Source organism: Zootoca vivipara, chromosome 1 (assembly GCF_965207765.1).
Source record: "Zootoca vivipara chromosome 1, rZooViv2.hap1.1, whole genome shotgun sequence".
In the NCBI taxonomy this organism is placed as follows: domain Eukaryota; kingdom Metazoa; phylum Chordata; class Lepidosauria; order Squamata; family Lacertidae; genus Zootoca; species Zootoca vivipara.
In genome coordinates this window covers 71,078,670-71,101,172 of record NC_142582.1, presented here as the reverse complement: position 1 = coordinate 71,101,172, position 22,503 = coordinate 71,078,670, and the positions used below count along the sequence as shown (strand labels likewise).

The following is a 22,503-nucleotide window of genomic DNA, read 5'->3' as shown; positions in this document are numbered from 1 at the left end:
CTAGTGATGTCTGCACTAAGCCGAAGGCACTACTGGGTACAACCCTATATATGTTAACTCCAGAGATTCCAAAATTTGGTACAGAAAGTTCTGCATTAGCAAATGTTCTCATTATTTCTTAAAACAAACATATAAAATGCTTAGGATTATTGCCCATTCACAGAACCATTGGTTTCCATAGGTCTATCCCAAGTATGATTTGATTTTCAAACCAATCAAAGTACTGCATTCACATCATTATGGCCAAACAAATTTGAACTTCACCTCTACTAACTATTAAAAGAGTGTGTGTGCATGTTTACTCACTGGGAAATGGAGAGAACAAAAGGGGGGGTCCTTCCTTTTTCTAACTGATGAGATGAGAAAGAATAAGAAGGCAGCTACTCTTAATATAAGAGTACTGCACCAGATGTTCTGTTTTGTGCTGAAGGTTGTTCCTGATGGTGTGCTGCTCTGAGCAGCTGAAAATGGTGCCAAATGGAAATGGTTCCTAGAACCAGCCTTTGAAATTGGGGGCTTCAAGGCAGCTGGAAGTTAATAATGTACAGTGCCATGAAAAGTGCACCTTGCACAAAATTCAGTTCTGATGGCCACAGTAAGCACACCTGGTGTCTGGTGATTGGCAGCTGGATGTTTGGGCTGAAAAAAACCACCTCATGAACCAAACTAGCCTGTTGGATCAAATTAGACTGGCAGCTCAGAGGTTCCTACTTTCTTCAAAAATACACCCCAGCATTTTAAATTGGGCTCAGGTGGAAATAGGCAACCAGTACTTGTCTTCCAAAATAGGTGTAATATAAATTGCTCTGGCTGTACCCGTTAAAAACCTAGTAGTCATGTTTTGCACTAAATGAAGTATTTAATGCAGCACAGTAGTCCAGCTTGGAGGTTACCAGATCACCGTGTCTAGGCTATCTGTACAGGAACAGCCACAGCTGAAGCAGCCATAACTGATAAAAGGTCCCTCTGACTTAGATCAAATGTGACCTACTGCACAAAGGCACGAGTCACACCCATTGAGCCACTCATTTTTGTGCCTGACCCTCCCCGCCACTGGCATGTGTCCCCCAGAAGGTTGCCTATCAGGAAGCATGACCCTTGATCTGATGAAGTTTCCCCATCCCCATTGTCAAGAAAACCAAGAAAGCAAAATAGCAATATTATCTGCTGCTTTGTTTGAAATACTGAGACACAGACAAGAGGCTTTTCGCAACTGAATTAACAATTCCAGAATAAAGACATCAAAATCATCAGGCATTAAGTTTGCATTAATAATATATTATAAATTATGCATGTAAATAAAATGTATAAATGCATGTAATGGCTCTCCAAATAACAATGTTTCTACTTAGTGAAGTTTGTATAAGCCCTTTCACAGGATTCATCAGGATCACCTGTATCAATGTTCTTTGCATTGACCCCTCTTAAAAACAATTGGATTCTCCTGCATCTAACAATATGTACCAAAAGTACAAATCTTTTTGCTTCTCCCCAAAACAGAAGTGATAGTGTTGCTAGCCATGCTACAATTTTAATGATACATGAAAATATCCACTGCATATGTTCAATAAACTGCTTTTTTGCAATTTAACTTTGAACGTATCCAAACAATTGATGACACATGAGCCCATAATCCTGAATTACAGGGGTAAAGAGGAGAGAAAGGAATCAGAATTCAACTTTTCATACTCTAGGTTATGGAAACTGCAAACTGCTACAAATTTCAAAAGCCAAGGCATGCAACAAACCTGTATGTCGTCTTTGGTGTCGTTTGAGTTGATCTGAACGAGAAAATCTTCGTTCACAGTCCTTAAAGTCACACTGATATGGTTTTTCACCTTAGGGAGAACAAGTTTCATTTGAAAAAGGTGAATAAAGTTGGAAAATAAAAGCCCATACGAACACACTAGAACAATTTTCAATCATATATACTTTTAAAGCAGGTGAATATGTCTGTGTTGTAGTAGGGGTGCTTTATATAAGTCATTTTCAAGGAAAATCTCTGCATGGGAAGAATTGGGTGTGCAGTCACATCTCAATTGTGGCAAAGCAGTTTATTTTGCTACAACGTGTGTATACTGCAGTTACCCCATCTGTGTACTTAATGCAAAGTAAGTTAAAATTCCTTTAGGATAATCCTGAAACAGATGTTTGTTGGATTCTGTCAGTTTTCTGCCATCAATCAGTTTAAAAGCTGTTCTGACAACCTTGTAGATTTTAAGTACCAAGGGTGAGATTTGCCAAAACAACTCTAGCAGCAGAAGACTTGCATGAGGACTTTCGATTGCATAATGGGGCTTTCAGTGGGCTGGATCCAAGCGAAGCATGAATGAAGGTCCACTTACAGAACACTTCTGTTCATTGAATGGTGGGGAGAAGGTGACTTCTTCCAGTTCACCTTTTTGCCTGCAGTAGCCCTTTGAGCCCCCTTAAATCTGCTCGGAGGAAGAGGGAACCTTCCAAATGAGAGTGAGAGGTGTTACTGGAGACTGCAGTGTAAGGGGGAATCACATTGAACAGGAGCTTCTGTGGATTCATAGCCCATTCCATGACCAGGACTCTTGTTGCTTCTTAACTGCATCTTATGTTATGAGAATATTCAGCCACTGTCTACTTAAGTCACAGCTGGGCCCATGCTTTCTTTCTTTCTTTCTTTCTTTCTTTCTTTCTTTCTTTCTTTCTTTCTTTCTCTTTTTGAAGAAGGTCAACATGTACTGGAAGTGACTGATAATTCAAGATCACAAGCAGCAATTTACAAAAAAAACCCCACTAAGGATAAAGTTACATAAATAATATATTTATTTTCTTCCATCTTTGCCATAAGGGAGGGCACCATCCCAAATTCTTCTATTGATGCTTAATTGCTCAATCTCCATTTCTGAGCATAAAGAATTGTAGCTAAGACTGGCAAGTAAGAAACCATGTCTAATATAACCTCCCAAATGATTTAGCAAAATAAATAAATAAATACTGGGGTTAGATTCATATGAGATTTTAGTAGGGCTTTCTCGCCCTTTGCAGGCTTAGGAAATAACTCTATAATCCCTCATTCTGTCACAATAAGTCATTTAATATCAGCCTAATATCAATAGGCAGGGAATTCCAAAGTTCAGGTGCTGCCACCCTCAAGGACTAACTTGTTACAAATGCAAAGCAGACTTCCTCTGAGTGACAGTGAGTTTCAGGCTGGGTTCCCCTGCATCCCTTTCATCTTCTAGAGATGCTAGTGATTCAGCTTAGAACCTTGTTCATGCAAAGCATATGCTCTGACCACACAGCTATGAATCCTGCATAGTGGCATGCATTTCTACATTTCTTCAGGGCTAATAAACACTGGATCAGTTCTAGTTTATTCAAGATGCTATATACAGGGTCCTCCCTCAAAGAGGGCACAGGTTGTGGTGAGACCTGGAAACCAACACCCTGTGTTGTGGGTGGGTAAGATGGGTCAGCCACAACACTCGATTTGTAGGTCCCTCGATGTTGAGTTCAATCTGGCCAATGGGGTGCAGTCCAAACAGATCGAGGGACCTATATATGCCCATGCACATGACCCAGAGCTTCCTCTTTCGGTGCGTGCATTCGGAACACTCACCCACCCACCTCTCCCTACTTTTAGGGCTTGTTGCGCTTGACCTTGCTTTGCTGTTGTGTGTCGTCTGTCGTTGGGACAGGGGCACGGCAGGAATTTTCCCCACTTGGCTGATTGGCTGGTGCCATTTGGGTTTCACCTGCCGCGTAGCAAATTGTCACAACTTGTAAGGCTGCAGATAGGCACTGGTTCAGATGATAGGGATGGGAGAACGCTCTCGCCATCCCTATGTGAAGGGTATTCCGTTAAAGGAATCCAGGGCCTCAAATGGTTTGATCAACCCCTGTGAGGGGGTTGTGCCCATGCCTGAGTCTTGGTGGCGGACATAGCCTGTTCCCAGCTTTCCGCCTATCCAGGTGTTCACCCTTGGCTGACCTATCCTGGTGCCCTGGGTCAGAGCTACCTGCAAAGGTGCAGGGAGCTAGTTGAATCATAGCCTATGCAACCACTCACTTTCTGTAATCAATAAAGTTGTGGCCTAAATTCTGCCAAAAACCAAACAAAAATTTGAGTCATGTTTGAATTTATTTAGGGGGGAGGTTTCTGGGTCTGAACACGCAAATGATTCTTTTGTAAACTAGGTTTATTCTTATTAAAAAGAGTTATTTTTGCATGTCATAAAGCAGCCGCTTTGAAACATCGTTATGTCTTTTCCAAATGGCAAGCAACATCACCCATATTAACTGCTCTTTCACATTTACACTGAAAGCAAGGAGTTCAACAGCTAAATGTTTCTGTTGGATATCTGTAACAGAATCTTTATAGCTTCCTGTGGAAGTCACCCAAAGGAGTTTACTGGCTTTTAAAACCCAAAGTGGGTTGTTTCCATGTCCATTCAGATTAATTTATTTATGCAAAAAGTTATATTTGTCACATGTGTTTAAAATGGTTCCTTTTGAATCTGGCCATAAGGTCTCCCGTAGGAATTGCTGTGCCTTAAAACTGATTGTGAGGAAGGCTGAAGCCTTGGCAGATTTAAGGCAGAGAATGTTGGTGGAACAGAATGCACTGAGCAGACTATAGTCTCCAAAATTCAGTGCAAATGCAGTTCTAAAGCATGTGTGTTTGAGCAGCATGAAGTGATACATTTCACACTGCTTCCGCATTGCAAACAAAGGTCTTCTGTTATTATCAGGCTTACTTGGAACAGTTGTATCTTCCTCAAGTTAAGCTACAGTAACCATCTCCTACAGACCTCTGCTGTCATTCATCTATGTATGGGAATGTTTTCAAACAGAATATGTCATTTACCCTTTTCAGAATTTTACTATCTTTACATGTCTCTGCATTTCTGAATAGAAACTTTCATCATTATAGGAAATCACGTTAAATTTAAATGTAAAAAGTGCATGAAGCCACTTATGTAATCAAGAATGTTTCAATAACCCAGGGACCTCGTCACACTTCATGAGTTGTATCCAACTAGGCCATACTCAAAGTACTGTAGATCCATTATGTTCAATCCATTAAAATCAATTTACCTCCACTAGTTTCAGAGGGTCTACTCTTGAGCAATGCTTTTTTCTGGGGGTACGCAGGGGCTACACATACCCCTAAACATTTTGTGTATCTTTGTACTTTTGTCCATTTACTGTATTTATTTTTGAACTCTAAAATGGTGTTTTTCTTGAGACAAAATGAGAGTACCCCTAAATATTTTTTTAAGAAAAAAACACTGTTTTTCAGTGTGACTTAGTCAGATGCAACCCTATACACCTAAGATGTTTCAAGTTTACACCCATAAACACAAACATGGGTGTCATACAGTTCCCTTGTCAGGAATTATATGCTGAATAGCAAACCATGTACAATGTGTGAATGGCTTTTGGCATTGTTACAAATCTTATCGCTTCTGTGTGTTCTTCTTGAGCTATTGCTACTATTATTTGATATTTATTCAGTGTAAGAAGTATGCTAGGTCCCAAGCACTTTGTTGACTGATAACATGGGGCATCTTGTTGTGCTTCCAATGCAATTTGTGTCCTGAAATAAGGGTTAAGAACGTAGGACAGTGCCATGGGAGTTGCCCTGTGGTATCCTGCAAGGTTGCATATTGTGCCCCATGCTATGTAACACCTTTTTGAAGCCCCTGGGAGGTCTCATTAAGAGATTCAGAGTGAAGTGTCATTATGCAGAAATGAGGGGGGGGGGCTTTTGCTTGCAGAGTATGTGCTCTGCCCCTGGGCTACTGCCCTCCTCCCTATAATTAGCTACCTATGAATTTCTAGTAAACATCAGGATTGATTCAGACACATGCTGAGATATGAGATGCCAGAAGCACAATGCTAAATTCCGGACACTTTCCAACACAGATTGGGCTCATAGAAAGCACCTGCTCAGCAGCACACAAGGGGTGAGCAGCATCTGACCACCACATATCTATCCATAATGCAGACTGCTGCTATTGTGCACTCATGCTTGGGTGCACAAATTATTCTTAGAGCATGGTAAATTTAATGCGCTGAACATCTGAAAACCTATTCCCAACTCCTTCCAAAAAGGTGAAGACAGATATCAAACTATTACCACTGAAAATGTAAGCAACAGAAACTTGTGGAAAGTCACTCAATGGGGAATACCTGATAAACCAGCTATGAAACATCTACAGGAAGAATGACCATGTGTATTTATTTTTCAGAGAGCTTTGCGGTTATGTGGAAAACCCCATTCATGATACTTTTTTTATACACTAGCTATCTATAAATTTAAACTGGCCTCAAGATTACACTCGGTGCGTACATTCCAGGAAATAGCAGATGTTCCCCAGAGAGCTGTCTCCCACTCGTTTCTCCTCAAGGCTAAACCACTTCATTCTATTCTGTTGAGGCAGCAGACTGATAAGGGCCCAGAAAAGTGAAGTTTAAGGGACATCCCCATACTGGTCACCAGTAATCTCCTTTCCTGCCCCTTTTGCCTTTGCTAATTAGGAAAACACATGGAAGGTTCATCTTCACAGCTATCTTCCCACTGTCTGGTCCCAAATCTAAGGTGCAAAAGACTTGGAGCCAGATTCTGCTAAATAATTGTGCTAGTGGGAAGCAGGGCAATGAGTTTCACCAGCACAATGGAGAGTCAGAACCTCCAGAACAGCTCACAGGGAGAGAAGAGCAGAGGTCATTTAGTCTAGCAAGCAGAAATGCTTGATGGAACAATTGTATTAGCTCAATGTTTAATTCCATCCATTTTCCTGATTGGAAAAGAGTCATGAAGTACAATTGCATCTTCAATAATGTTTTTCTTATAGGAGGGGAGCGAGAAACCAGTCATACCAAGGAGATGCTGTCTGTTATGCGTAATCAAGGTGGAATTATGGGAATGCTGATCTTTAGCTTAGCTTGGAATGTGCATGTGTGCTTGCAGCAAGCTCAGCAACTTGCATCAGTGCAGCATAGGATGACCAGAAAAGGAAGATGTGTCTCCGGCACCTTTAATACCTATGTAGAAAATGGATTTGCAGCAGGTGTAGGCTGTCATTCAAACTACCGTGTAGCCATCCTAATGTATAGCCAGAGCTGAAAAATTGGCATCATGTTTACAGAAGGGTTTATATGTGCTGATACTTTTTCTCTCATAGTATAATACCTCATAACTGGTATAGTTCTCCAAGTTCATGAATATATCCATGGGCCTTGAAAAACATTATTGTTCTGAAGAGGAATGGGGTACTGGATGAGGTTGGAAAGACTGCACACCCAGAGAGTGAGTGCTCACAGAGAACAACTTCATAAGCTAACTCTAAAGGCAATCCTTTCATTGGAAGAGACCAGTCTACAGTGATTGGTGGGAACAAAATGGCCTGGTCAGGAAAGAATGTGTAATAAGAACCACAAGACCCAGTATGAACTGGGGTGAGCTGCTCCAGGTCACCAGGTTTGTGACAGTGACTTATGCATATGTTCTGAAGAAGAGACAGTTGTTTACACACTCTGTATCCTTCCCTGGAAAAGGAGCCATGACTTTCCAAACAAAATCTTTAATATAAATTTGTTAAATTAATGAAATTTTGCTTTTCAAAACTACAGTAGAAAAAGCTGTTGCAAGAACTGTGCCTGTTGGTTGTTCTGTGCAAAACATTTTTACAGTTTTGCTGAGAAGAAAACTTCGATGGGTACAAAGTAGTACACTTCACTGATTAAAAAACTAAGAGTGTCATTCTACTGATGAGTCACGTCAGTGCATAAGGACTTCTGTTTGTGCAATAGGGCTTCCCCTCTTTATGTGGAGGGTGGGATCAGGCGAATCCCTGGAACAGTGCATGGGGGAAGGAGGTTGGGGGTCATTTTGGCTGGAAAGTGCGAAATTGCATTCCTTCCAGACTCCCAAACCATACACCAATTTCGAGAAAAACCTTCAAAAACACAAATCATAGTTGCTGGATCATGTTAATGGTGATTGAAAGCTCCATGAAATCTTACCACTTAATCCAGTGTATTGTTTATATTGCTTTTCCCCCATTGTATTTCTCAGCTTCCTAATGCTCCAAATCAACCAGATGCCTTTTATTATTATATGTTTCAGTTAATGGTATTGTTAATAACCAGGAAAGCACTCAATAAGCAGTTAAAGGGCACATGAGAAGTCAGCAAAAGCTGTGTTGAAACATTAAGAAATGCTGATATGAATTTCAATTTTTTCTCTCTGCATGTTTTCTAATCCAGCTGTGGGTAACACTATCTGAGTGAGCAGTCTGCAGGAAATGTAATGAGCCAGTCATGTATAAATATCTAGGTGATGAGAAAGAGGAATCTTATGGAGCACATCCAGCTCCACCACCACCACCCCCAATGTGTGTGTGTGTGTGTGTGTGTGTGTGTGTATTATCAAGCACAATTCACTTGAAAAAAATAACATACTAATCATTAATTTGGAATGATATGCAGAAGCATTTTGTTCCTTAAAAAAAAAACCTTGAAGACCTGTGAGGCCATGACAAATAAGGTAGTCATTCAGTTGTGCTGTATATGCAAAGCAACCACACACACACACACACACACACACACACACACACCACATCCCTATTAGAGGTGACCAGTGAAGGATTATATTGCTCTTTTTAGCCCAAGGACCCCTACAATGCCCCACGTTGGAGGGATGAACACAGCATGGTGATGTAATCCCACTGTCTGAAGGAGTCTTCTACTTGAAGGGTCCACTCCAAGTCTTAATTAAAAACTTCATTGAAGTTCCCCATCAGCAGTAAGAAAGCCCAAAGGTCACCTAGTCATAGTGTTTCTAGAGTGGCTGGGGGAACCCGGCCAGATGGGCGGGGTATAAATAATAAATTATTATTATTATTATTATTATTATTATTATTATTATTATTATATATTGTATTTCTATTTACATCATATGAATTTTATATAAATTTGCTTACCTATAAACCTATGTGAATTTTGTGCAAATCAGCACTTGCTTTTGCTGTTGGTATGTAAATAGCCATTTTATATGAATGGGTTCAATTCCCAGCACAGTGAACACCAAAGCACAGAATCAGACATCTAACTAGGAACAATTTTGCAGTCAATTAAAATACTTACCTGTGTGCTTTCTTCCATGCATCTGCAGATGAGACAGTTTGAAATATCGTTTATTGCAGCCAGGGTATTCACACATGAAAGGTCTTTTCTCGTTTGTGTCACCTGCTGATCTAACAATCATAGGAGTTACTCCAGGTACTCGTCTCACATCCTATAATGACATTAAGAATTTGGGTTATTATATGACCAGTTTTCAGAACTGGAAGCAGTGCAAGCAATAACTGCTCCAATTATACTACCTTAAACTCAAAACATATCAATTGTAATTAATATTTATTTGATTTGTTTATTAATCATTTTTCTTCCTGTAAAACAAGCTTTAACGTATTACTGCTTAGCAAAAAAATAAAAATTTCAGGCCTTCAGTTAATATATTTAGGAAAGTGCAACGCCACTTTGAAGTTTTCCATTTAGAGGAATATTGTAGCTTGTTCTAATGAAAATGATTTCTGTTGTTTCTTTTTCTTTAAGTCAGCCAATAGTTTCTCACTGAGTTAATTACTGATGCAGTGGAACAGTGGAGAAAAGATCCTGTAAAGGAGTGTAAAAATAATAATGCATGGCATAGAGAAAGTATATAGAGAAAAGTTTTTCTCCCTCTCAAAGAGCTAGAGCTCATGGTCCTCCAATGAAGCTGAATGTTGGAGAATTCAAGGCAGGCAAAAGAAAGTTCTTCACACAGCACATAGTTAAAAGTATGGAACCCACTCTCACAGGAAGCAGTGGTGGCCACCAACTTAGATGGCTTTAAAAGGGGATTCGGCAAATTCATGGAGTTAAGTATATCAGTGGCTACTAGCCATGATGGCTGCCTCCATGCAGTAATTATTCTGAATGTCAGTTTCTGGAAACCACAGGAAGGGAGAGAATCCTGTCATGCTCAGGTCCTGCTGGTGAGCTCCCTATGGGCATCTGGGACCACTGGCCTGATCCAGTTAAAAGCAGCAGTTTCCAATGACAGCCTGGAAATCCATTTAGAATTGTACATTTTCTGCAATATACTTACCTGTATTCCTCTAAAGACCCCATGGGTGTGTATTCTATACTGGGCCCCACAGCTGTATAACATAGGGCCTGCATGGTTATCACTTTCATATCCTGTTGCATGGCTGAAAATAAAGAGAGGCCAAAGGTTGGAAATTAACTATACTCTGTTGATGAAGTATTAGAGACATGCCTTCATTCAATTCAATCCAAAAACAACTAAATAGACCAAGGAAACGTAATGGAAACTTAGTGATTCTGTTTCAAACATAGGTTTCAAAGTGAGAACGTAAGATTTGCCTAGTAGAGCTTTAAATTTTGATTACTGGGAAAAAATAGTACAGATAGGGGTGGGGGAACACAGAGAAGCAAAAGTTAATGCAGTAGATACGTGCAAGTTATTTATCAGTTAAATGCCAAGTTGGCTATTGCTAATATCTTTGGAATGAGCAAAATGCCTCAGGTTTCACATTAAGTGCAGTGGGTTTTTGTCAGCACCTCATGACTCAGATATAACCAGATAGGACTGAGAAAGTGATGACATTTACAAGAACAGCAGTGGTGCAGCCACAGGATAGGATTACAAATCAGAGTCCTAACTATTTAACCCACATATCAGCTTGGAAGATGTACTGTAGCTTAACCTTTAGTAAAATCAACAAACAAGGAAATCATTACCTTGTAGAAATCAATGATCCCCCTCTGTGCAGCAAGGATGCAACCCAAACATTTCCCTTGAAGTATTTAGGACTTTCAATTTAAGGCTAAAAATAAGTGAACTTCATCCTGCAACATTTAACTTTCTATAAATATAAGCCTGTATTTACCAAACTTCTGATAGCTGAGACACACACTTTTATTCTAAAATGAAACTGGAGAACCATTTCAATCTTACACTTGAAGAGAAAAGATTATCTTTAAGTCGTGTAAGAGTTAAGAATTACACAACACCCATCCCTTGACTTGATCAGTCATTGATCTCAGTGTGCTTCCTAACTTGAAATTCAATGGAACTTACTCCCAGGTAACTGTGCAAGACTGCAAATATGCAGGCCAATCCTTTGCATGCTTGTTTAGAAGTACATTTCATTGTGGCTTTCTCCCTAGTAAGTATGTTTTAAGGACTGTAGCCTCAGGTAGTTTGTTCCTTATGTTACAGCACACAGAATGGAAATTACTGGCATAGGTGGAGACCTTTTTTGGGGGGGGGTTAACCATTTTGTGCTCAGAACTCTTCTTTTCCTTGAAGCTAGGTTACTTGCCTATGGGCAAACTTCTGGGGAATGCATGTCAGTTGTGGGAGCGGTCAAAGTGAATGTGGTTAGACACACACACACACACACACACACCACTATCTATCCTCCATCCAGGCAAGCAAGAAGTATTATCACAGTTCAAGGGGACATTCCAGCCATATGTAGTGACAGGTGCATACCATATTGAGGGTCATGCCAGTGGGTGAATGTCCTGTATAGAGTCCTGAGGGCTGAAAGGTCCCATTCATCCCCCAGACCTAAGGTGCTCCGCCCCTGGTATAATCCAAGGAACTCTCTCCAAATATCACATCCTATTATAATGACCCGCACAAACAACATGGAAAAGGAAAGGGGCATGAATTTTAAAAATGGATTCTCTAACCTGCAGAGCAATAAGAAACTGTAGCTTTTATCCTCATCAGTCAGTCTTTTAGAAAAAACGAATATTATAGGATCATAGAATTGTAAAGTTGGAAGGGACCCTGAGGGTCATCTAATGCAACTCCCTGCAATGCAGGAATCCTGCCCACAGCCGTCCCTGGGTGGGCTCAAACCACCAACCTTTTGGTTAACAGCCACATGCACTAAATCATAGCACCACAGGAGGGCCCCAAGATGTACTGTATGTACCTATTCAATAAAATTTCCACTGCTGTTCCTAAATAAAAGAACATCCATGTGTCTTTGTGCATTACGTAAGTATGGGTGGATATATTATTATTATTATTATTATTATTATTATTATTATTATTTAGTGTTATTTATAAAGTTGCCCTTAAATAAAAAATTCCTGGGTGGCTTACAAGCAAGACATTATTTTAAAAATACTGAATTAATAATTAAAATCAATAAAAGACGAATACTATATTTGCAACAGCAACAGCATAAATAGTCTGTAGCCAACTAAGTCCTACTCAAAATTAGACCCGTTGATACTGATGTAATAAATTTAAGTCCATTGGTTTCAATTGGTCTACTCAGAGTATGTCTTATTTTGATACAACCCACAGCTTGGATTATACTGCAATAGCCCACAATAACCTAGAGCAGTATAAAACACAACTGCCAATTCAAACAGTTTGAACACCTTATTTCAAGTGCTAAAAAAAGATGCATTCACAACCGAGAAACAAAAAATACCCCAAAAATGTTAAGCAAGCATTATATATTTCTCTGCTTAGAAAACCAGGAAATCCTTGATCCTTGGGACAGAAGAAATGTAAAATGATTGAGCATAATAGTAGTATATAGTACGTCCAAGGCTATTTAAATGTATATCTTATATAATAAAATGTGTGATGAAAAACAGAGCCGCTCTGAAGAATCATGACAACTTTGTTTTTAAAAAATCATAAAAAGATATTTGAAAAGTAGGAATCCTTGAATTACTTCCTTCCACAACCTTTATTTTGTTGCACTGGCATTGTTCATAAGATGGATAAACCAGAGCCCCAGGTTAATAAAGATGTACTAAGCTTTTTCTAGAGAACCCAGAGGCAAGTCAGCAAAGATCAGCATAAAATATGAAAACTGAGTGATTCATCACCATCAACCCTGGATGTTTTTTAAACAGTTGGGGAGAAGTGGGGGGAGATTACACAGAACAGATACCACATTAAGCCATAACTTAATAGCAGTTCAAGAAAGAGATCAGGATTTTAGCATGGAGAAGCAGCCAAAAATGTGAGGCACGGGAAATATGCCACTTTCATTTAGGAAAATAATGAAATGATGTTCAATATGACTGATTATTTAAAATAATTGTCATCATAGCACTGAAAAATATACACTGCTGGTTTCTTTGGTAATAATGCAGATGCATTGTGAAGATTATTTACATTTGTTAAAGAAAAAATAAAACTCTGTTGAGGCATTCTCATTGCCCAAACAAGGCCAGTGCCACAGTCTAGAACAGAGTTAGGTTCTCTTAAGCCCATTGCTTTCAGTGAGCTCCGCTAATTGTACCTATTAAATTAGCTTCTCCATTTCCCCCTTTCTGCTTCATCCCCCAACACCCCATCCAATCTTGTTGCAAAACCACCTATGCAACGCCCAAAGAACAGCTCTACTGGGGAGGGGAAGTTGGGAATGGGGTTCTGCTCATGCATATCCTGATCCGCACCTATTGCTTATTGCAGTCTTTGCCTTTTGAGTTCTAATTTGAATTATATTCAGGTTTGGAAACAGCACCAGGCAGCTCCCAGAAAATTTTATGATGGCAGGTACTTGACATTTGCTGGGAGTCAGTGTTCTGGAAATCCTTTTAACATGCTGATCATGTTGGGAAGTCACCAATTTGAAGAAGTAAAGAACCAAAACTTTTATTTTTGCAAGTGGAACCACCATAACCATGGAAAAAAAGTAGTAGATGACGGAAATGTAGTTGGGTCATTAGTGTTTAAACTACATTACCATGGGAGAAAGTAATTGTCAAAGATTGGCAGTGTTGTATAGATTTAATACACCTCTTCCTTTTTTGGCTTAGATTGAATAAGATCTTTTTTAAAGACCAGCTTTTTTTCAAAAGCCATGCCAGGCTATGATGGGATAGGAAGGAGGTGAGAAAGCCCTGTTGTGAACAGAGGATACTGCATGCATTCCCATTCCAGTAAAATCAAGATAAAGAAAAGGCGGTATACATCTGTGAACATGTGTTACTTCAGCATGACCTATCTGGAAAGAGCAGGGGTAGGCAAGCTCAGGCCCGTGGGCCAGATGGGGCCCAATCGCCTTCTCAATCCGGCCCGCGGATGGTCTGGGAATCAGCATGTTTTTACATGAGTAGAATGTGTCCTTTTATTTAAAATGCATCTCTGGGTTATTTGTGGGGCCTGCCTGGTGTTTTTACATGAGTAGAATGTGTGCTTTTATTTAAAATGCATCTCCGCGTTATTTGTGGGGCATAGGAATTTGTTCATTTTTTTCCTTCAAAATATAGTCCGGCCCACCACATGGTCTGAGGAATGGTGGACTGGCCCACGGCTGAAAAAGGTTGCTGATCCCTGGGAAAGAGTGTAAAACATTGCTGATAAGCCCTTGTGTGTTCCGCTTTATGATTAATATGTGGCTTTGAACCTCTACAGTTATTTAAATATATATTGTATATTGTTTGGGGGTTGTTGTTTTTTTAAAAAAAGAGAAAATCCATAGCCCCACTTGAAGGCTGGGGAAGGGGTAGGCTGGCACAGGCACCAGCAGAGAGAAGTGGTGCCGGGTGGGGAGGCAGGTTCTGCCACAGTGAAAGGTATGAGCTTCATCCGGGTGGGCAGAATCCAGCAGAAAACTGCCAAACAGGGAATGAGTGGGGTCAGGGACTGAGGGCACCAGAGGTTTGGATCTGCTAGATTCATGTCTCCTTCCGATATGCCATCCTGGAGCTGACACAGCAAAAAAACCCAAAAAACTACTGCTTTCACAACCTTTCTGCCTGGCCAGCAGGAGGCAACTGGAGAGGCAGCAGTAAATTTGCCACTCGACACCTCGCTAGTCCCTTGTTAGAACTGCTCTGCCCACACAGCATTTATAAAAACTAGAAATCTCAGCAGTAGAAATATAATAACTTATTCACAGAGCAGGGAATCCTAGTTTCTACTTGTGTGTGTGTGTGTAGCATAAAAGAGGGTTGCTTAAAGTGGTAGGTTAGCAGATAAATTATGAAAAAGAAGCAGTAGATGAACCTCCTTTACAATAACATATCATTTCCTTCTGTAGCTCTTTGTTATTACTCCCACTGCTGTTCATTGACCGTTTCACCACTGGCAAGGGCTTGGCTTTTGTTTTTAATTGTATCTAGAATATCATGCACTTAATAAATAATAAGTCATCAACATAATTTTAAATGCATTTTTGTCAAACACAAAATGAATGGTTTGGTTTAATTGCAATTTAATTTTAGGGTCATGTGAATTAATTATATTTGGAGTGTATTGTTTTAATAAAAAAAAGAATTTATTACCCACCCTTCACCAGCAGGTCTCAGGGTAGGTTTGGACAATTTAAGAATCAGTATTAAAAACAGTTCAATATAGCTGTGATTCCTGCATTGCAGGGAGTTGGACCGCATGATCCTTTGGGTCCATTATAACTCTGGTTCTATGACATCACAGTCTCAGCAGCAGGGTTAGGGTCCTGAAAAACACATCTCATTTGTGCATGCGTGGTTTTACCAAATGTCATATACATCACTTGATCTGTGTTTAAGGTTTACTCACAACAGAGTACATGAACTTGCTACTATTTCAGTGTCACCGATGCAGTGCCCACAGACACCAGCATGCCTGCTAGTACTTCTTATGGTGAAAGGTCTCAGAATATATATATACAGTGTTTTACCAAATTTATAAACCTCTTCGCAGATTGAGACCATCAAAGCAGTGTGCAACACAATAAAAGTAAGATCAATCCAAATTCTAAAAACAATTTAAACCATTTCTGCAAACTCTATAGATGTACAATTAATTTTTCACAAATGATTGGATCACACCTCAGGGAAATATCTTCCGTAGGTGCAAACACTGAACGCCTATCTCATAATTAATTCGAAAGACCTGGAGCTGCAACACTAAAAGCCCAGTTTCTAAGTGGAACTTCTTCTAGGGCAGGTGATCCTCTCAGCAGTGCTGAATCTGAGGAGCGCAGTTGCCGGACAGGGATATAGCGTTGGGGGTGTGTGTGGCTTCGGTAAGTTGTTTATGGTTCAAAAATACATGATAACATGTTAGCTCTTCCTGCCCAGTTCCAGTTTGCACAGGCTCAGACTCTTCTACATTGAACACACCCCATTAAACATATCCACACTTCACTGGATTCCAGGATTGGACACCCACCTTCCCATTTGTTTTGAACAGAGGAGAGTTGCAAAGAGCTCCTCTCTTTGAGCGAGTGTGGCAGTGGCTGATTTGGGTACCTTTCCCACTAATTAATGAGGTTGCTGACATTGGGTGGGTGATATGCCCACACCATTTTATGTTCCCATCTCCTTTTCTGCTCTTTTTGATGTGGTTGCGCCTCCACAGTATCTACTGTGCGTTGTGCCACACCCATGGAACCATTTTGTGTTGCATCACACCCCAATGGCAGCTGTTTTCTCAGATTTGGAAAGCCTTTTCAATCATTTGTTGCAGCATAGTATGGGAAGGAAATCACATAGGAATCACGTGGGGAAATGACAGCAAGTATATAAAGGCTATAATCTGTGAAGAGATATATAGAAGCCACACATTTCAATGCAAAGAAGGATGCCAATATTCATTAAGTTCTTCAAGAAGGAGGGAAACATCTGAAATACTAAACTCCTGGGAATCCCTTATGAACAGCCCATATATTTTAAAGATGTAAATCTTAGGAAGAGTAGCTTATGTTCATGGCAACTGAAACTGAAGGCGCTGTGTTTTGTAACTCTCTCAGCCAAAGAAGACAGATAACTATTTTGGCTCATATTACCAACGATGAGGCTATGTCTAGCTCTGATTTTCCACAGATTCTACAATCTTGGCCTATACCAAAACATTTAAATTGACTTTACCATAGATCGTTCATCATGATTCCATCTTCTCTTTGCTTTTTTGTCCTAAGCAACCCAGGTCGCATCACTGCTAAAAGTCTGCACTTATGGATGCGTAGAATGCCATTTATTGTCTTCATTCTACTTTCAATATTTCTGTTTAAGCCAGGGGGTTTCCTCCTCCACCACCACTCAGATCCCTAAAGAGTAACCTCTTCCTTGCTTTAATTACTTGGATCTCAGACAAAGTTTATATGCTTCTTCATTTTGCAGGATATTTTCTCTAGAAGAGACAAAACTTCATATCTAAAGAGGAAATTGCAGACAATGAAAGAGAAAAGTCTGAAATGGTCTCCAAAAAAAGAGGCAGACGTGGGTATTGTATTGGGATTTAAAAAAAAAATCAAAACCATGTAATGTGATGGATTGTTGAGAAACTGGTTATTCTTTCTGATTTCTCTCTCCTGTGAGTTACATGCCAGATGTCAAAAGTCATAGCTGCCAAGTTTTCCCTTTTCTCGCGAGGAAGCCTATTCAGCATAATGGAATTTCCCTTTTAAAAAGGGAGAACTTGGCAGCTTTGACTCAAAAGTACCACTGGAAACATTGGCCTCAGTTCATTACCATGATACCATTACATTTTACATTACTATTTAATGTGAATTTTATCCTGCACTTTTTTCTTTTTTCTTTTGCAATGTAACAAGTACCATATCTGAATGGGATACAAGTGTACATTGTTGTTATTGTTGTTGTTATTTATTTCTATCCTGCATTTTTGCCTGACAGGGGCTCATGCAAGTCTGCAAACACATTACATGGGTCATACAATAACATTCACCAAGGAAGTAGCTTAAGAATCCTTAAGAATCAGTTGGAGGTATGTGCTGTTAATATTATTCCCATCTGTGCTCAAACTATCCAGCAGAGATGGGGAAACTGTGGTCTTCCATATGTTGTTGGGCTTCCATCAGCCCCAGCCAACAAGCCAATCAGCCCCAGCATAATCAGGGATTATGGCATTTGTGGTTCAATAACATCTGGAGGGTTGCAGGGTTACCAAGCCCTGCAAGAGCGGATATAACAGTTTGCTACATCCTAGGAGTAGGGCTTATTTGTTTTTATAAGCTTACCAGGATGAATAAGTAGCATCATTAGCTTCCGTTTATTTGCAACGGATTGCAACCATACCACTGAGATAACTACAGGTTTCGATTTTCAGTCATCCTAGCGTGACTTTATATGTAGCAGTTTCCATATAATAAATGACACATTTTCTCAGTGCTGCCATAGCAACATAAACAATGGGCTCCATCATACTGTTCTCACTGTAAATTTGCTTACTGGCCCAATTTTATTTCCTTTTCTTTTTTAAGGGGGGGGACTCCTGGTGTCCAACACACAGAAAATGAGTTGAAATAGAAAAAGTGTTGTTGTTTTTTTAATTGCTAGCATATGCAATGCTAAATCATTTGAAACAAGTAGCACTGAATAAGAGTGTTAGCTAATAATGCTACCTCCCCATAATTAGATAGTATACATTTTGGTTAAGATTTCCAGTGACATGTTAGGATATCTCTTGCACTATAGGTTAATCCATTTCTGTTTAGTGTCATGTCAAACTCACATTACTTACACTCTATCCTTATTTAGTTTTCAGCTCATTCCAGGGCTTCTGTATAATAAGTACATACTATGTCTGCACATGCTGGATTTTTGGGGGGAGACCAGGATGAGCAGCTACTTTTTCTTCATCTTTATGTCTCCCTTCCCACTTTTTTTTTTTTTTTTGAAAGATTCTCTTGACAATAATTGATTACGTGTGGATGGGGAATGCTCAGATCTAATTTTTCATCCTTCTGTTAGGGATTGGTTTCAACAAATACACAAAGCATAGTCAGGAAAAACTTATTCAAAACCTCAAATGAGAGGGAGTGGAAGAATTCCAACAGAGAAATGTGCACTTAACGCACGTTGGTCTCAATGAGACTAAGTGAGCCTAACTCTTCCAGTTGCAGCTAGGCTGTTTGAACTGTGGGGTTTCAGTCCACAAATAAATATTGTTATAAGATAGAATAAGGAAATTTGCTCTTCTTCAAACCAAAATTATTTTCAACATGCTAACACCAGAAGAATCCAGCTATTAGCGATTACAGTGGTACCTTGGGTTATAAACACCTTGGGTTACAAACACTTCGGGTTACAGACTCTGCTAACCTGGAAGTAGAACCTCGGGTTAAGAACTTTACCTCAGCATGAGAACAGAAATCATGTGCCGGCGGCACGGCAGCAGCGGGAGGCCCCATTAGCTAAAGTGGTACTTCAGGTTAAGAACAGTTTCAGGTTAAGAACGGACCTCCGGAACGAATTAAGTTCGTAACCAGAGGTACTACTGATCCATCTTTTAAAAAATAAAATAAAATACTACAGCTTTACTCTCAGAAGATGCAAGTAAACACCTTGCCAGAAAAAAGCAATTGCATATAAATGAAAATAAAGCAATTATAATTATTTAAAATATAGTGAATCTTTTTTTATATATTTGTGAAAATGCATTTTCTTATTTTCTCTCAAATGTTGATTTCAAATCTACACACCACCATAACTCACACAGTCGAAAGGTTCTACTCCACCAAAACATGCTAGCCAACATTAAGTTCTATGAGTTGTCCTCTGATTGCTATACTTATAATGACCTTCATCTCCCCACTCTGTTCCAACTTCAGGAAAGAAAGGAGCGCACTGTCCATAACAGCCCCCATATCCTGCCTGCAGCCTCATCAAATATCTTTAGTAGCATGCGGCTCCTTCAAGAAGGACTTCCTGCTTCCAGGGTAACAGGAAACAATTTCTGGGCAAGCAGTGGCCAGACTGGAGCCCACTCCCTACAGGTGGGAGAGAACAACAGTCTGGTCCATAGGGAGGAAGCTAAGGAAAATGGGAGGGACAGCGGAAAAGCAAAGGCAAAGGATGTAAGATCTATGAGAATTCAAGGTAATAAAAGGACATGAGAGATGGAAAAAGTATAAAGAAATGGAGAGGAAGATTAAAATAAGACATGTGGAAAGGGATGGAGAAAAGGAAAGCGTGGGCTGTGGCATTGTTACTGTCAGGAGCCACTGTGGCTGGATCCGGGAGCCACTGTAGCTTTGACCTGAGCTCTGTTGCTCTTTTTGTGAGCAAGCAAGGCCACAGACCATCTCCAGGCCCACAGTCCTGCCTCAGGCTCCAGAGTGACACAGCCCGTCCAAGCAGACCACTGGTCTCTTCTGACCTAGCAAAGCTGTAAAAGCTTCTAGATCAGGCTTAGGGTTTCCCCTCTTTGGGGCCAGTTGACAGAAAATTAAAGGGCCAAACAAGGTTTTCCCCACCTGTCCACCCTCTGTTCTGTATCATAAGTGAATAAAATCCTGTTGTATTGGACCGTGCCTCCACACCCTTTCCAAACTGATGAACTTTAGCACTTGGGTCCATTCCAAACCCAGAGAACTCAATTCCCCAACCCCAGGCATCACCCAGACCCCAACATCTGGTATCCCTGGTCAGGCTTGGGTTTATACTAGGCAATAGTCAGCCTGGCCTTTTCTATGTGGTTACTATGCCCAAATCTTATTTTTCTGTATGCTGGCCCTCATCCTAGGTACTCTCCATCTCGCCAACTCTCTCCGACACAGCCCTGCAGTTTTGGGAAGGCTGGATGCAGTAGGCACAGGTTTTGACGTTTATTGAGTTATTCCAAAGAGCTGCAAATTTATTCAAGGTGTATGGTTTTGTTAAGAAATGCTGGTGAAAAATAGTGCCGCTGTTCTGAAAATCACCCCAAAAATAAAAAGACTGGTAGGCCAGAACACCATCCACATCGATGAATGAATGCTGTCCAGCCAAGGCATCTATGGGACTATCAGGCTGCAGTCATATATGTTCTTACCTGAGAGTAAGTTCAACTGAACTCAATGGGACTTACTTTTGAGTAGACATAAATAAGATTTCACTGTGCATCAGTGGACACTGGAAATCTACAAGATTACACCAGTGTAAGTGAAAGCATGATTATCAGAAGTGCTTATGACTGCTCCATATTTTTTTCAGTTATAAAATGAATGCAATCCACGTCTATAATGTGTTATATAAAATATTCTAGCTCATAACAAATTAGATTATATTGTTCTCTTGTGCAATTTAACTGCTTAACACGCTCAAGAAAAATTTTTGTTTTATTGAGCATTTCAAAATCTAACACACAAAAACATAAACAGCCAGGATGTCAGTGACAAATATCCACATGCTTAAGAAGTTTAATATTTTGATAAGTTGTTTTATTTTAAAAAATTCATAATTCTGCAATATAAGATTGATTTAGAAACAAAACATAAACATAAACCTTACCCCTTAAGTTGAGATCCCAAGTTCATTTGATTCCATGTCATGCATTCAAGCTGTGAGGTCATTTGGTATAAATTGTCACTGTTATAAAAATATTTAAAGTTAGAACTAAAGTTATGTGATCCAGTTCAAACAATTTGTTTTAACTGAGAAGCAATATTCTTATTTTCTTCTTTTTTTAAAAAAAATTCAAAAATAAAGGTAAACCAGTTTAAAGTAACTTATTGGTTTGCCAACATGGTGCTTATCTGTAAGGCTGAATTAAAAAGAAAGAAAAGAATAATAAAAGAGAAGAATATCAGAGGAGTATATATCATACTACTTTCAGGGTGGCAGTCAACTAAGCTTTATTTAGAATAGACTCACTGAAATTAATGAACAAGTTAAGGTCATTAATTTTAGTGGGTCTACTCAGAGTAACACTTCGTTGAATACTTCCCTTATAGTGTTTTTTAAATGTACATAAAATATGATATAACGAAATTAGTTCTGCAAAGAAGAAAAACATTACATGCAATTAAATTACAGTATTTATAGACCCATAACAGCAATTTATTGCTTTGGGAGAGCTGGGGTGGAATTCAGCATCATGCTCTTTTGATCTGAACCCCCCTCTCCTTCCCCACTGTGATGCATAGCTGCCAAGTTTTCCCTTTTCTCGCGAGGAAGCCTATTCAGCATAAGGGAAAATCCCTTAAAAAAAGGGATAACTTGGCAGCTATGACTGTGATGTTCTAGGGGTTCTCCAGGATCCCTCCTCATCAACTTTTAGGGGTGTGGGGGTATGGAGGAGGAGAGGAAGGAAAGCCCTATAATGGCAAGCAGAAGTCCTTCTGCAGGGCTTCCACTGATGGGGCTTGTTAGCTCAGTTCCACCTATATTTTTTTTACTCTTCAATGAAGACTGCAATAGTTAATTAACTGAAACAGCTATAGGGATAGGTGATTAATATTGCTTCAAAAAGTAACTTGACTCCAAGTAAAAAAAAAAAAACCCATAAGAACCTGAACTTCAAACTGGGCTCCACCATGTGTGGACAAGCTGTGAAGTTTTTGAACACAAATGCTTTTTATTGTTTCAGTTTTATTATTATTAAAACTTTCTTAGACAACATCATCTTAATGTTATTAATATAATATCTGGTGACTATTCTTTGAGCATTGATGTGTGCAAAAGGTGGTATGTAAATGTTTCTATTTTTAAAAAAGAGAACTAAAACACTGTAGCTGCAAGACCAATTACATGGTT

At 39.6% G+C, this 22,503-nt stretch overlaps 1 protein-coding gene across 4 annotated transcripts in view; it reads right to left on the bottom strand.

The window, feature by feature from the left end:
• The window catches only part of WT1 (WT1 transcription factor), a 52,260-nt gene that overhangs the window by 5,694 nt on the left and 24,063 nt on the right, over positions 1–22,503 (bottom strand). For 2 of the 4 annotated variants that reach the window (XM_035122069.3, XM_035121989.3), the window contains exons 4-7: positions 21,259–21,336; positions 10,136–10,238; positions 9,130–9,280; positions 1,749–1,838 (exon numbers count right to left, since the gene is read on the bottom strand). In XM_035122069.3, the coding sequence (XP_034977960.2) occupies positions 1,749–1,838; positions 9,130–9,280; positions 10,136–10,238; positions 21,259–21,336 (422 nt within the window). The remainder of the gene's footprint in view (positions 1–1,748; positions 1,839–9,129; positions 9,281–10,135; positions 10,239–21,258; positions 21,337–22,503) is intronic. The other 2 variants (XM_035122153.3, XM_088653751.1) reach the window with 1 other exon arrangement.